The sequence below is a fragment of the Gambusia affinis genome, linkage group LG22 (genome assembly GCF_019740435.1).
Source record: "Gambusia affinis linkage group LG22, SWU_Gaff_1.0, whole genome shotgun sequence".
NCBI lineage: Eukaryota > Metazoa > Chordata > Actinopteri > Cyprinodontiformes > Poeciliidae > Gambusia > Gambusia affinis.
In genome coordinates, this window is record NC_057889.1 from 13,724,221 (window position 1) to 13,740,637 (window position 16,417).

At 39.9% G+C, this 16,417-nt stretch overlaps 1 protein-coding gene and 1 long non-coding RNA gene across 3 annotated transcripts; both read left to right on the forward strand.

Moving 5' to 3' along the window:
- Position 1: 1 nt before the first annotated feature.
- LOC122825164 (protein piccolo-like) lies at positions 2–4,754 on the forward strand. The gene is made up of 5 exons (XM_044106319.1): positions 2–145; positions 1,413–1,682; positions 2,861–2,940; positions 3,046–3,910; positions 3,989–4,754. The coding sequence occupies exons 1-5, from the start codon at positions 2–4 to the stop codon at positions 4,223–4,225; spliced, it is 1,596 nt and encodes a 531-aa protein (XP_043962254.1). The 3' UTR covers positions 4,226–4,754.
- Positions 4,755–13,156: 8,402 nt separating this feature from the next.
- LOC122825165 lies at positions 13,157–15,526 on the forward strand. 2 transcript variants are annotated; one of them, XR_006369593.1, is made up of 5 exons: positions 13,157–13,744; positions 14,034–14,121; positions 14,337–14,544; positions 14,623–14,771; positions 14,903–15,526. It is a non-coding gene; the product is annotated as an uncharacterized LOC122825165 (long non-coding RNA). The 2 variants fall into 2 exon arrangements; XR_006369592.1 differs by having other exon boundaries at positions 14,337–14,771.
- Positions 15,527–16,417: the final 891 nt, after the last annotated feature.

The following is a 16,417-nucleotide window of genomic DNA, read 5'->3' on the forward strand; positions in this document are numbered from 1 at the left end:
CATGGCAGCCATCGATCTGGAGCTGGGGCTGGAATGCGGTGGCCGGGGGTGGGGGCAGGAGAGGCCCGACACCGCGGACAACTTTGACTCCGAGATGCAGGAGTGGGAGGATCAGCTGCAGGACATCCAGAGGAAAATAGAAGAGGTAAGAATCGATGGGAAACACGTCTAGTGTCAGAGTGGAAAATCAGTTTACACATAATCCAACTGGGTTCTTGGTAATCTTAATTGGCATGTTGAGATTTGCTTTTAAAAAAAATGTGATGCAGACTGACAATATAAAATACTAGTGCCACAGGTAGGTTTTGGCCAATATGAGATTAACCCTGAGTAAAACCAGAACATCATTGTGATAGTATTTTCACAAAAATATTCTATTTATTTGTATTTATTGACCGATTACGACAGTTAAATGATGCTATCTGTAATTTATATTCACTGTTATTTGGATATTGAACATAGTTAAGCAAAAATGTGGAATAAACAAAAGCAAGTAAAAATTTTCAGGAGCTTTTTGAAGCAAAAATGTAACTTTTAGGCACATTAATTAATCAAGCAGTGTTACCTTGATAAGAAAAGTAGGTGGCGCTTTTTTGGTTCCAGTGCCATGAGTGTCTGTTTATTTTAGTCCACAAAATGTTACTAAACAACAAATGTTTTTTTTCTTCTTTGTTTGAAAAAAAGGAAGTATTCTCCTTTCAAACAGCTGACTGGCAGTGTGCAGCACTAAATGGGGGAGAGGCACCATTGAGACTCATTGCCTCTTTCAGGCAGTGAAAATTCTGACCCCAGCAAAATGTTCTCTGGTATTTCATTAAAATGGCCATGCTGTAAAATATATATACATATATATTATGATGGAAAAAAGATAACTTGCTTTCATAAACGCAGCATTCTTTACACTATTTACATCAACCTTCTCAGTTCCCTGAACTCATCTGCACTAAAACAGATTTAAAATTTTACAGGAAGACAATAAACAAGCGTAGCTTAATATTACCCCTCTGTACTAGAGGTACTTTCTGATTCTCTCCCCAGGGAGCGGTAATTGGTCCAAAGTGTGTGCGCCCTCCATATTAAACAGTTGGCTGCACACAGACTGACTCGACCTCATGACCTCGTTGGAGCAGCAGTACAGACAAATGTTAACAAGCTAATTAAACTGGGTTGTGCTGACAGACCTGTGGGACACATTCAGCCTCTCTGTCACTTATACACATAGCCTGAAAGTGGATCCTGAGGGAGGTATCAAACAGATGCTTCTTCAAAGTGGAAAAGCACATGTTGATTACAAATATAGGTTGGACAGATTTTGCGTAATATCTGCTTGTTATAATTGCGGAAATTAGGTCAAATCAATGTAAAAACAGCAGTGAGGGCTTCATGATCTCCTCTTCCTTTGTGTTTTCAAGCTGTACAATGAAGTTCAGGCCCGCAGAGGAGCGAACGACATCACTGGTGACAACCAGAAAAATGGCGACCCATCTGATTGTGAGCTGAGGCAACACAGCAATGTCCTGTTTGCGCCTGGTTCCCACGGCGGGAATCGTGTCAGAGGTCATGATGGGCACGGCTGCAGCTGCTGCCGCTCCAACGGGGTTTCAGAGATCGGAGACTTCCTGCAGGATTATCTGGAGAAGGGGAATAAAACGAGCCGGAAGAACAACAGAGCTCGCCACGTGGTGAGTAGATTCCTTGACCCTCGTGCCTCGTTCTGCTGGCATTTGCAAAAACAAGATAGGTGGGATGTCATGTGAGCTGGAGCTGTGGTTCTGACAGGAATGTATTGATTTCAGTTCCCTGAACAGTGCTTACATGGCGAAGTTAGTTTCTCATGTAGCCCAGTGCACTTTGTAGCCACATGACTGAGTAGTGGGTAATAAGGTTGAAATGATAGACTCTCTGTTCCCACTGCACATCAGTAGAAATTCTCCAGTCAGAATTTAATGACCAATTTCCCATCCCTGTTTTTTGTAAAGCTTTTAACTGCTCCAGTTTTAGGAGATTTCGATTTCGGTTTAGAAACTAAAATAATACAAGTTTTTGTTCGATGTGATGATTGGTTCTTAATATTACTTGTAAAGTGAGTTTGTGAGAGAAAGCAGCCCATTGTTTTGCAATTTCAAAACCAATATAAAATTATTAAGGAAGTGACATCCAAAACTGATGTCAAAGTAATTAGCACAGTTAGCAGGACTAGCAATACTAAAGGAATAGTCAACGTATGTCATTCCCTTAAAAATGTTAACATTTTCAACATGACAAATGTTGAAATCTCAAAAGGATAAAACAGATCACATCTTGCTCTCTCTTGCAATCTAGATGAATCTTAAAAAGTAGATTTCAAAAAACAGTTTCCTCCTCAATAGCTTCTCACATCTTTCTGCTTCCCCAGACTTCATTATCAATACCTCACTCATACTGAAAGTAGTAATCTCCAGGACTTCTTTCTTGAGTAACAACTTCCACACCTAAGAGTGTTTTGCGCGGTACACCTACTGATCAAAGAAATGTCCGATTTTGGATTCTCCTACCGGCTAGTTGTTGCTCATCTGCCTTCGGAGATTTTCCGTGCCTAAAACAGCCTGGAGGAAACACAAGTTCCTCTTAGCCTAGAAGCCCCTCAGGATCACACAGAATGAGGTGGAGAGGGTCACTGAAGGGACAGATGTCTGGGTTGCTCTCCTGGAGGTCCCTATGCAGGGACAATCATTGGTCAATTCTAGTAAACAGCCCATTTGAATATGTCTTTAAAGATCAAAATATTTTAGCTGTACATAGCTGAATGATGCCAGAGCTGCTCAATATTTGGTAAAGACACCATGAACAGACATTAAAACTACTTTTTAATCTCTTTCAGCACTTCAGTGACACAGTTAAAGTGAACCAGGACATCTCTGCATTCCAGGATGAGGCCAGAAGACGATCCGGAAATCACAGGTAGAAACGTCTTTCACTGACATGTTAAGTGAATAAAAGAATGAAGCCTAGATTTTGCATTTTGAAAGCTCCCCTTGTTTTGTCTTTTATCTACTGTCAATCCAGGGTTGGACCAGACCAATATTTGAGCACTTTTGAGGAAACTGAAAACATAAAGAACAGAGTGTCTCACATGAGGGGTTCCCCCCACAGAGAGGAAAACACTGGTGCGAAGCCCCCTGTTGGACAAAGAGATGCTTCTGCTGCATCAGCACGTTCTCAGTTCCCAGTCCTGACAACCGAGTCTCCCTTGTTGGACAAAAAGTCCTTCACTCCAGGAGTCCTGGGAGACAGAAAATGCAGCAGCCCCTCAGTTCTTAGGAAGTTTGGAGCCATGCTTCAAGAGAATGAGGGCAAGACACTCACCGAATCCGGGGTGGTGACCCATCAGGGACCATCCTCAGAGGCAAAGTGTCCCACTCCTTGCTGTCAGCGCAGAGCTCTGGGAGCCACCGGAGGAGCCAGCAAGGCGCCAATGCGCATGCCTAACCAGAAATGCCAAGCAAATTCTGATGTGCTGACAGCAGAGACAGAGCCCAGCCAAGACCGGGGTTCATTATTAGAGTCTGCTCGGCATCATTTCAAGGATCAGAGAGAAGTCTGCAGTAGTGCTAAAGGCTCTCAGTCTGCTCCCCAACAGATCCTGGGGAGATCTCAGGTACCAGGGAGCCCGAAGGTCCGACCCCGTGCTAACAGCGGGGCAGACAGAGAGGGAGGGAGAGCAAGAAAGCAGCAACTGGAGCCCAAAACAGATTATAGGACAACGAGTCCTTCTGGGGCTCACAGGATTCCAAGGAGACAGGATGTACATGATTCTTTCTATTTGAGGGACGAAGGACTTATAGAACTGCTGGACATGCTGGACATCCAGCATGATTACAGCTCCAGTCCCAGAGTGACAAACACGGCTTACAGACAAGAGCCACAACAGGTTGGTTCTCCTTCATATGTCTTCAGCTCTGCCAACAATGAATCTCTGAGTAACTGTGAGCCACATGTTTCCCACCAGGTAAATCCTGCAGAGATGTCTCCAGCAAGACCCAAGAGGAGTTTTTCTCGTCCTGCACGCCCTGCCAACCAGCGACCTCCTTCCAGATGGGCCAACCGAACACCTACTGCCAGAATCAGTGCCCCGTCAGGCCCAATCTACAGGCCCCCTAGCCCTCTTACTCGCACCCCTAGTCCTGGCCTAAAGCATCGGCCTCCTGTTTCCTACTCCCTTCAGACAGAAACTATCATTATGTGACATCTTCCATCTAATGGCATCTGTCCCCATCACCTTGTACAACAACATCTTTGTAAATAGTAAGGGCCTCCTGTTTTGTGAGTGCTAAAATGAAATGGAAACCTTTCTCCCGATGTGTTCTAAACATAACGTCCATATTCACCGGTGATGCTGCAGCTTTAAACTTCTTCTGTGCCTAACTTCTACCAACATTTCACCATATTGCTTTGTTGTTCCCAGATATCTAACTTTTTTGTATAAAAATAAAAGTGCTTTTTTTATGTGAAGGATTAGCATGCAGCCCCAGTTCGAGGGTGCGCTCTTTCAGCTTTTCTGGTTGATACATTGAATCAAATGCCGTCTCGTTACCAGAGGGAGATCCAGTTGGGACAAAGTTCCCAGAGGTGACCTCTACACTGCTGAAAAGTGTATTGGACTGTATGATGAAAAGTATTGAAGATGTTCAAATAATAACTGTGACAATTGATTCTAATATGCCTCTCATGTATTTCTCTTGGTAATAAATATGACTGTGCTTAAAGTAAATGCTGATCCCGTGTTTTGGATTGCCTTGTGTCATTCATGTTTACAGCCTTGATGGTTTATTGAATGTTCATCCTGTGCATATCAACTACCAGCAGACCAGAAGCTCAGACGTTGCGGTGTTCACTGCCATGGCAGATGAGATTCATGTGGTTGGAAATGCCTTCATCCATCCACATCAGTTTGCAAAAGTATTTTGATGTTTTCATATTTTTTATTTAGCTTTCAGATGTTTTATCTTAAAGCTAAATAAGATAAAATTTATTTAGCTTTTTTTTATATATATATATATATATATATATATATATATATATATATATATATATATATATATATATATATATATATATATATATATATATATATATATATATATATATATATATATATAGTGAAAGGACAAAATGATGTGCTTAAACTGAATTGAAATAATATAGTGCAGTTTAAGGGCTGTCATCTAGCAGTGGTTTTTTAAAGAGATTATTCTCCAAAACCATTTGTCACAATGAATAAACTTCAGAGTACGCTAACACTGTAGAGTCATTATTCAGCAACAGTTATGCTTCCCGTCGTTATCAGGATATCCAGTGTGCTGTGAGGACAGAGATCACTTTTCCTGCTCTGTGTTTCACGCCTCATAAGACTACTTCAACAACCTCTGGCCTCCCTGACACCTCCTGCTCTCTGCAGGGTGAGGCATCACGCTTTCACACGCTCTCGAATTCCCACATCTGCACACATGGAGAACAAACTGTCCATTATTTGCTACTGTACACACAGAGTGACCACTTCAGATAAACAAATGCACACATGTGCATGGTCTGGTGCACATTTTCAACCTAGATAGAGGTAGTTCAACTGTGAAAAGTAATTTAAATGCTTTGCGTAAGGATGAACAGTCCCTTGGCCCCATAATGCCTCAGACCTGTCACCCAACCTCTTGGTGCTATGCAGCACCTCAGACCAAAATAGCAAGCGTGACGTGTGTTTTGGTGCCAGAAATCTTAGCCTGCTGTCTTGGGGGATATAAATAAAGAAGAGGAGAAGTTTTTGTACCCCCTGAATTTCCCTCTGTCTCTTTAACCATGTTTTCTTTATCTCTGATATCATTATTTCTCTGCACCAATGAAAAAAACAAAAAAACACAAAAAAAAACATAATATTTGAGTTTAAATGACTATTTTCAGATTTCAGAGACTCTTAAGGATTTTTATTTGTTTTACTTTTATTTTTGGTTGTAAAAGTGTTATTTATTCTGTCACAAGTGTCAACATAGTGCTTCCTCTCTGCCTGCTTTCGATCTGTGGAGTCTTCTCCCCTTCTAGATTTAATGTGTGTGTTTGACGACCTTCCTTACAGTTTGGCACCTAGTTCATGCGCTGGTATTTTAATGAGATTCCCTGTCAGGACTCCTCATCAGTCTCCCTGGTACCCTAACCCCCTGCCTGCATAAAACAAACTGTGAAACAGATCAATAACTGGATAAATTCTGAATGATGTGCATTTAATCACCCCCTTCTTCATCCTCTTCTCCAGCTACTGCTCTTCTCTTTGATTCCCTAGTTCGAGACAATCCGGTCAGGCTGACACCGGATGGCAGAGCTTGGCACAGCGAGTCCCTCTACTTTGTAGGCTATTCATAAGAGCTCAGACAGCCGGACGGCAGAGGGAGAAGAAGGGCAACACAACAAGAAAGGACAGCTGAACCGTAGCCATGGCTTCTTTGACGTCAGCAGGCCAAGACACCCACTCCAGGCATGAGACCCAGGAAGAAATAAAAACTGCATTAATTCAACTGAAATGTCTGGTTTTTACATTCCATTCCATGTTTGTGCTTGCGTGTGCTCTCAATTATCAATACAGATACACTTTAGTGCTTCCTTAATATTATTTGGTTGCACACTTCAGCTCATTTTATGGCTTTGGTTGAAGTAACAGTGTTGATCTGCCCTTTTCAATGAGTTGCTGTACATCATAACTACGTGTCAATGTACTGCCTTCCTGGGATCAGCACAGACATTTGAGAACACCCTCTTGGGATATGTGTCCTATGAACATTTGAACCAATGGGATCGATACTCAGCCTTTAAATCTGGCCTCCCCTCTCTACATTTTTAATACACTTGATACACAGGTGAAGTTAGACCATTTTCAAACACATTCTGGGTTACAGAAGTTCCACTGTAAATTAATGATGCCAGTTACTGACTTCAGTAGTTTGCACCGTTGTTAAAGAGGTGTGAAAAAAGACTAAAAATAACTTTCACTTTTACTGCAGTATAATCTTACTGAAGATTTGAGACAAAACAGATATTTGAGTAAGTCTTATTGAATGGTGGAGGCGAAAAAAAACAACAACTTTTCAGCATTTCCCATAAAGAAGCGCTGGATGCCTGTAGAAGCTGTGTGTGTGGCATTCAATCTTTTGGATTATTTTCATGCTGGTATATGAGTGTGTGATTATGAGTAGATGAAAATCCCACACTAGGGTTTTTAAGTTCTCATAATTACTCAAATTTTCTACATTTATACTTTAATTTCTACCACAGTTGAACAATTATCTGATGATCTACGGCCTCCAAATTCCTTGGGGTATACCTATGACACAACACAAAGGCCAAGGTGTCTTCGTCACACATCAAAATGGTAGAGACAACGGTGACCGCACTCAAAAAAACACCACCTATTTTCATAAATACAAACCATGTGGAAAGGTGAAGATTGTGGAGGCCCCAAACACAAACAAGAGGTAGGCAGGTTACAAAAAAAACTGTGTTTTTAAATTTAAAGGACACAAGTGAGCAACTGAACCAGAGGGTAACAAACCACAGAACTTGGCAGATGGATCTGGCAAGGAATTGACTGAACTGAGAAGCATTGAGGCTGGGGAGGAGATTACTAAACAAGGAGCAAGTGTTTGATTAGTATCAGGCTGCAAGTGGAGAGTAATAGGCCAGAAGCAGTGGCCTTTGCATGTTTAAGGGATTCCCTGCCACACATCTGACTTACATAAATGGGGCATTAGCATCATGAGGTAATGCAATCATTTGAATCAGGTGTGGTGAAGCATACAAGTGGCCGAAATGGGTTTTCTTCGTAGGGTGTCTGGGCTCTCCCTTAGAGATAGGGTGAGAAGCTCGGCCATCTGGAAGGGACTCAGAGTAGAGCCACTGCTCCTTCAACTCGACAGGAGCCAGTTGAGGTGGCTCGGGCATCTGGTCAGGATGCCTCCTGGATGCCTCCCTGGTGAGGCCCCGGGGAAGACCCAGGACACACTGGAAGGACTATGTCTCTCAGCTGGCCTGGGAATGCCTTGGGATTCCCTCAGAGGAGCTGGAAGAAGTGGCTGGGGAGAGGGAAGTCTGGGCCTCCCTTCTGAAGCTGCTACCCCCACGACCCGACCCAGAGAAAGTGGAAGAAAATGGATGGATGGTGGTGAAGCGTAGATGGATCTAAAACACGAAGAACGATTAGGCCTGTGGACCAGGATAAAGACACTAATTGAATACACGTGTAACAGCAAAACTAACTAAACAGATCGTTATTGGTGGAAGACCATATCTTTAATGGCGGTGTCAACAAGTGTCCAGGATGTTGTAATATTTAAGAGACATGTAGACAGGATAGGATATTTGGAAGTTAATACAACAAAACACTACATCTGGCACAAATCAAATCTACATTTATATGCAGCCAGAACTTTGCAACTTTGTGCTCAAAGGAAATTATTGCAAAGCATGAAAATAAACAGACTCTGCTTTAGTTGTTCTCTGGAGTCTCACATTCCCTCCCTCCTCTTACCCACATCCCCCATCCATCACTCCTGATGTCAGACATCACTGTCTCAAAGGAGCAATAGACTGGAGGGGTCTACGATAAAATCCTCAGCATGTGTCAGTTGCCACCGCAACAGACTCAAAATAGACAGTAAAGCGCTTCTTATGTGCATGTCTCAGAAAAATGTGGATAGAAGGGTGACAGGACCACCCTGCTCGTTGAGGCAGCTGAGCATTAAGAGGCCCAGACGGCCTGAAACGGAGTTGTTTTACAACCTCCCTTTACAAGATTTGCTCTTTTTATATTTCATGTTTCCTAATGTTTTCCATAAGCAACAAGAGATGTTTGCATAAGTCAGTGTGCCATGGTATGTGTCTATCATCCCTCTGCACCGGGGTTCCTCATTCGTGGGCTACGCAAACCACAACAATCTCCACGTTGTATTTTATTTTAATTAAATTGCAAGCATCAGAGTTCATTGCATTCCTCTTTTATTTGATTGAGAGTATTTGAAAGATATAAAAAATAAATAAGCTAAAAAAATGCAGTGATCATGTTAATTTACTTCCTAAACACTCCGCACTTCTAGAATACCTTATCTAGATTCTGTATGTGTTCATGAGCTGAGAGTCTTGATTGTTTGAATTATAAATCTACAGGTCAACTTTTTAATGACCCTGCATGTAGAATCGAATCCCACCACTCCACACTCCATCTCTCACCCATTTATTCTATAAGGTACAAATTGTCCCTGTGGATTTGGGAACAGTTAGTCACAGTTTGTCTCCCTCTGTCTTCGTCCAACTGTCCAAACTGTCAGTGCGTTGGTATCCGCCCATTGACTCAGCCATCTCAAATGGCACATGGCGAGAGCAGCAGAGCAAGAGGCAGAGACATTAAGTACGGAGAGAAGGCGTCAGAAGCACAGAGGATTCCGGAGCTCATTATTAAAATAGAAAGAGGGTCTAAATTTATCCATCTTTGAAAGGCAACCCACCAGAGTCACCTTTCAAAACAAGAGCGGCGCTATCGTGGGATTAGCTGGTGTTGCTTGGCAGAGGTGACTATAGGGATCTATTTATCCTGTGACGAATGACAAATTTTAAATTGGCTTCAGTGGACTGGTCAGCTGGGAGCAACTACATTGGCCCTCATCTGGCTCGTGGCCCATTCATGTGACCTTGTTTTCCTCAGTGCATAAACGCATGCTTTAAAGAGGATGCAGCAATGCTGCTAAAGGACTGTTAAGATAATTTATAGTGCTTTGTAGCAGTGGTTAGCTTTCTCAAGGCACTCAATTATCCAAAAATGGAAGAATATATCTGTAAGGCACATCTACAAATCTACCATGCTCCACCTAAAGTTACAAGCAGGTCATGCAGAGGACTAATTAGAATAGGAGACATGGCACTTAATGTGTTCACGTCACAAATCTGACTGAGTTGGAAGAAGAAAACAATGGCTGAAAAAAAGATTTTTCCACACCAATGTAGGAAGCAAAGCCAACATGTAGGGTTTTCTGTTTAGGTGATGATTGTATCAATAAATAATATTTTTGAAACACTGAAGGCCTTAATCCAGTTAGAATTCAGTTTTAAGACCTAAAAAGTGATTGTTCTGAAACTTTTCATCCAAAATGACCATCCAAATGAGGATGACACACCATAATTCAGAACTAAGACAAAATATTCTAAATGTTCTACATGTACACCGAGGTCAGGAGGAGGAATAAAGTTTCCCATCATGATCAGAGGAACATAACTAAAACTCTGCATGGCATCAGCAAGCTCATAGAAGCCATCTTTCAGCCACGCCTCATTCACTACAACTATTGAAGTCCCTCATCAGTGCAGGCTGGTGATGTAAAACAAATATTTACGTCAGCTAAAGACATTATAATTTCATGATTAACTCATCTTCAAGAATAAAAGCTGGCTTTCACGTGGCAGCATATTAAAATGCCATTCGAATTAGAGGAAGAAAAATATTGATAAATGCCTAATTTCAATATTTATTAATAGTCGTGATATTTAATGATTGTAATCAAGAGCTGTGGAGGATATTTTTGTTTTGCATGCGCCAAACTGCACCGACTTTTTGGATATTTTATTTCACTTTCCTTACACATTAAGCTTCTAGGTGGAGAACTCTTAAATTGCGTCATTATGTTCTGCTGTATTTAGACATAAGACGCACCCTGGACTTTATGATTTTAGGTGTCATCATAGTAATAATATGATATGTTGCTGATATAAATGGTTCAGTAGCCCCAGGATTAGGAAGACATGTCACTTGATAGGCTCTAATGGTGTGAGGTTGATGAGAGTTACAGTAGGAGTGAAGTCATTGTTGGCTCCTGCAGTGGTGAGCTACCCTGTCTGCGAATCTAAAGGTTTATGGGTAGAAATACTGTACAATGAATAAAATCTAAAATATGCAAAGCTGTAAGAAAATGCAATAGAAATATTTGAACATGAGTGTCTTGAACAAAAAAAGGAGCACTGAATTTAGAAAAGGAAAAAAAAAATGCTTTATATAAGTCAGCAGAGATGGCCAGTCTATGTTGCTCAACAATAAAAATGGTCATGAATCACCCCCACATTAACAAAGCTCAGTTATGAGCTTCAGGGTGATGAAAGATGCATATGAAGGGACTTATTTGTGGAGGTGCTGGAGACAGGGTGTGTGTTTCCAGGAGTGTGAAGAAATGGACAGCAGGAGGTCTTCAGCCATAATATGGTGCACATATTTAACGTGCAGCTATGTGTCTGAAAACATATCATAGCATAGTCTCCTCTCTGTCTGACTGGCCGTATCATATACAGCATGCCCAGACCAAGGGGCAGTTGTAAAAACCAAGTTGTAAAACATGAAGCCAGGGTGTCTGCAACTTTTGTGCAGCAAAAACGTTTTTTGCTCGTGCCTTTGCCTTCATCCTTCCCTTTGTTTGTCAAATATCTTTTGATCATACAACCTTCCTTTTTCCCTCCCAGATAGATAGATAGAGCTTGCTAACTATATCTATTTAGCCAGAGCTAGCTAACTAGAACAGTCTAGCTAGGTAGATAGCTTACTAGTTACCTAGATGGTTATCTAGTTATCCAACTGTCTAGCTAACTAGCGCAACCTACTTATATTAAGCTAGCTATCTAGCAAGCCAGATCAAGGGACTAGACAACAAGACACATCTTCAGCTAGCTAGCGCGACATTCAACAATATGAGCAAGCGACTGGTAATTGAGAGTTTGAAGGCCAAAACCACTGCTGACAAAAAGAAAATTCAAAGGCCCATATCACAAAATAAATAAACAAATAAAAAAATCTTGATACCCTAAAACTTTGGAATATTATAGGCTATGGAAATAATTTGAGAATTAATGTCACAAAAGTTAGTTAGTCTAGTCCAGACAGTTGACCTGTCTGGACGTGGATCCTTATTCAGGACATTACGAAGCATTTCAGTGAAAAGAACACCAATCTGAACAGTAACATGGTGGGAGTGATTTCGAATATTCTTCCACACATAATGAAACCATGAATTTAGCTATCTAGCATAGAATCCTGAAGAATGTCCAGGCTTTACGACCCAAAGCTCAAGCACACGTGTGTTATGAAGCAAGTTCTGAAGCACACAAGTAATTCCTCCTCTAAATGGTCTAAAAGAAGTCAGGTTTTGGAGTGGACTAGTAAAAAACTGAACTTAAATCTGACTGAGATGCTGTATAATGACCTCAAACACCTTAAAAAACATTCAGTGAATTAAACCAAAGAAATCTCTAAAGGGAAATAGTTTTTCATAAGACTGCATGTTTTAAGTCTTATATTTTATTTATTTATTTATCTTTTGTTTCCTGCCTATTTAATGATTGTTCACTCTGCTTTATATTATAGAGAAACATTATTTCGTTTTGCAACAAGCTATTTGGTTTACAGCAGTTTTGCAGATGTAATGATGGAGAAAAACAGACAAATGTACCCGGAAGCCACATCTGGACTGACTGTTTCTCTTCACTCAATGATGGTTTTCCAAGTTACTGGAGACTTCTTTGCATAAATGGCTGCATTCATCTTTCCATATTTTCCATTTTGAACTCTGCGTGAAGCTCATTAGTCTTCATTTTGAACATGCGATGAAAAAAAAGAACATGAAAAACAAAATCAGATGGTTATATATGTGGAAAAAGTACAAATTGCAAACATCTGGTTACTATGGTTACTTTTTATGCAGTACACAGACTGTCTTTGGAAACTCAGGCAAGACACTGGCCAAAATCTGTCCCATTCAGTCATGATTCTAATTCAACTCACATTCCAACTGCAAACAGCCTGGGGTTTCCCTCTCTTGGTGAGAGCTGCAGTTTAGCAGGAGTAGCATGTTAATCCACCAATTATATCCAGTTTTCACTGTTATGAATTTTTCTATGCTTTGCTTAAAACGTCGGGCATGAAGTTCTCTGATCACATTAATTTAATGTGAATATAAGTGGACAAATGTGACTTTTCTATTATATCTCTTTGTGGACATTTTTAAGTCTGTACAATACATTTGGAGCACATGAAAGGAAGCATATGTGATTTTGATTAAACTGAATTGTAGCCTTTATACACAGTAAAAAATGTGGTGTTAATATTTCAGTGTTAACCTAATTTAATCTAAATAGAGTATTTTTAACTATATGGAGTGTAAATCGGCTCTGACATCGGAGTTAAAAGTCAGAGTAAAATGCTACATTCACGCAGTGAAACTTTTGACTCTGCCAAGTGTTAATAACGCGCCGCGGTAAAGATTTTTGGCAACCGCGAAGAGGAGAAGGAGGAAGAAAGAAGACGAAGCAACAGTTTTCTGAAGTTCGTGAGGCGGCTATTTCCATTTTGGATTCTGGACGGAGTTGTGCTACAGAAAAGGTAAGTAACTTTTAACAATCTGGTGTTGGTAATGTATTTTGATATTAATTGTGATGAAGAACGATATTATAGCTTCTGTTGCTGTCCATTAAATATGGTCGCAACTATTATGCGGGAGTACTAGAGTAGCAAATGGTTTTGGTACCATGACTTAGTTTGTTAGTGGTGAAAAACCCCTCCATGTCTCCTCATTTTTGTTCCCGTTTTATTCCATTGTTCACATTCAGGGTAGCGGGAGAAAGCCGAGGGATAGCCCTATGCTAGACAAGTTGTCCACCTCGAAATATTAGCTGTTTTTTTCCGAAGGCTTTCCAGGTAAGAATACTTAACTGTTATAAATTTTAATAGTATTAATCACTTTGCCTTTTGCCAAAGGCCCAGATTCCGTGGATACTTCGGGGTCGTAGCACCCACCGAGTCATGTTAGCATGGTTAGCATCATGGATGTAACAGCTAATAGGCGCCATATTGCTTGTACAGATTATGTTCAAGTGTATCGGGAATATAAACTCAGTTTTCAAATGGCATTACCTTTGAATCGTATTTATTAACTATTAAACTATGTCTCGCATGTTAGTTAATTTTTGTTATTCTTTTTTTCCAGCAGACCATGCTACTGCGTGTTTTGTTTGATGGGGAGCAGAAGTTTGTGAAACTTTCTGACCTAACATTTTATGCATTCATGAGAGAAGGTTAGTACTTTAGTAAAATAATCTCACTACTTTTTTGTTGCACAAGAAACCCATCGTACATTAAGTATTTTTTCCTTTGCATTAACATGTATTAAAATGTTGTACTGGATTGAAATCACTGGCATTTTGTAAAATTAGTTGGGTTACTCTACCCTTTGTTTATCAGCAGTAAATGTTTTCATTTTCACTTCTTTAATATTTTTTTTCTGCTTTAGTGTGCCTGAAATTTAACATTCCAGAAGGCAGACAGCAAGATCTGAAGGTGTATGACCAGTCTGATACAGAAGTTGATGTAGATGTTTTTGAAGAAATAGTGAATCAGTCTCAAATTCAAGGTTATAAAGGAAAGCCATGGCCTGGTACCCACCACTGAGCTCTTGGATTTATTGCGGAATGCAGAGTTGGCTGCTGAAGCTGAGAACGGTATGTTGGTCTTCTAGGTAATTGTGACAAATTCATATGTTAGTGGGATGATAGTAACCTGAAGCTGTTGGTCTATAGGTTGGGATAGTGACATGTCTGCTATTTTGCATGTGCTGCATCTGCTACCACCATCTGCACAAGGACGAAAGAGGCCGAGTAAGATGTCTGCATCTCAAGCAGTGGATCACCTCATCAGATTTCTAAAGCTGCTTAACAGTTGCTTAAAGGTAAAAAAAAAAAAAAAAGCAGAATTCAGTCTCTTCATTTTTACAATTCAAAATTTTATTCTGTCTGATCTTCATTCAGAAATTTGTCACTAAATACTTTTGTCATGTTTTTATTTATTTTTTTAATATAGGTTGGAACCAGTGTGCAGCAGCATCTTGACAAAATCACACATCGTACCCAGCCCTACCTCCTTGACCAGGAATCCATCCAAAGCAGTATTCACGCATTCTTCATTGTGATTGACAACTATGCTATTCCATGTAAGGCAACATGTTCAGTTGGAGCTCTTGATGAGCTCTTTAAGACCCATTATGTGTTTGGTACGTCACACAGTGCTCCCTTGACCAACTTATTGATTTATTTATTTATTTGAAATGCCTGTCTTTTACCAGATCAAGTCTGTGTTCATAGTTAAAGACAAATTGTTGCTGCTTACATTGCCTTTATGTACAGTATCTTTTCATGAACATTTTCATGTTTATGAAGTTACTAAAATGATGCAAGGTTTTGTTGTGTTTGATGTCAGCCATCTATGTTATCCGAAGCCCTTTGACATACAAATGTCATATGAAGCAAATGACACTGCTCTTTTTGTTTGTCCCGTATTGCTATCTTTGGTGAACATTGTTTTGAAGATGGTTAAACTGACACTGTTACAGTAATTATGTCACTGGATGATAAATTTGAATAAATGTTGTCACTGTGAACTTAAAACTTTGTGATTATTGTGATTGGTAGATTTTATAAAAGCCATACAATGCTAAAATTTAGCATTATATAGTATATGTGTAAAAAAAAAAACTACAAAGGAAAAAACAACAACACAATAAAGTGTAGATTTTTAAGTGAATTTAGTGTAAAATTAACTCCATAAAAATAACAATATTACTCTGAAGAGTGTAAACAAACAATAGTGTTAAATAATTTGACTCACTGACTTGTTGATTTTGACACTAAAATTAGTAAAATTAACTCTGAAAATTTGACACTGGCTATAGAGTACATTTTACACTATTTTCGAGTGGGACCAAATGTTATCTGAAACGGAGTTAAATTCAACTCTATAGGTGTTAAATTGACACTTCGTTTTTTACTGTGTATGTGCTGCTGTGGATACAGTGAAAGTAAAGGCCCACAAATGAATTTCTCTCAGGTTTTCTGGAGCTTGTTGAAAAGTTTCGGATTAAAGGTTTTAAAATAAGGTTATTTTGTGCAACAGTTCCGCCTGGTGGACAAAAATCATCGCACCTAAGGAAAAGAACAAGTACTCGAGATATGAACCAGAATAAATAGACGGGATTACCAAAATTATTTATATTTGCTAAAAGCAAAAGAAAAGAATACTAAGAGAACATATATTTTTTGATGTTTTTATGACTTTCTTCAGTGAGATGTTGATACTCTTTCAACACAAAATGGGCCACCATTTTTTTCACTTCAACAAACTTTTCTCAATAGTTTGATGAAATTTAGGCCCATTCCTCCTGGTGTAACTGAGTCCAGTTTTGTAGGCAGAATTGTTTACAGTCACCTGGTCAGCTCTATCGCATTAATTCTGGAAGATTCAGATGGACTTTGTCAAAGTAGCTCCAAAACATTGACCTTTGTGTAATTTAAGTCACTTCAGAACTAATCAGCCCATAAT

What these genes read in the sequence shown, in the direction of transcription:
- LOC122825164 (XM_044106319.1), top strand. Translation starts at nt 2, where the DNA reads ATGGCAGCCATCGATCTGGAGCTGGGGCTGGAATGCGGTGGCCGGGGG. An exon ending in ACAACAGAGCTCGCCACGTG is followed by an intron (nt 1,683 to 2,860) that starts GTGAGTAGATTC and finishes AATCTCTTTCAG; the next exon opens with CACTTCAGTGACACAGTTAA. An exon ending in AGACGATCCGGAAATCACAG is followed by an intron (nt 2,941 to 3,045) that starts GTAGAAACGTCT and finishes CTGTCAATCCAG; the next exon opens with GGTTGGACCAGACCAATATT.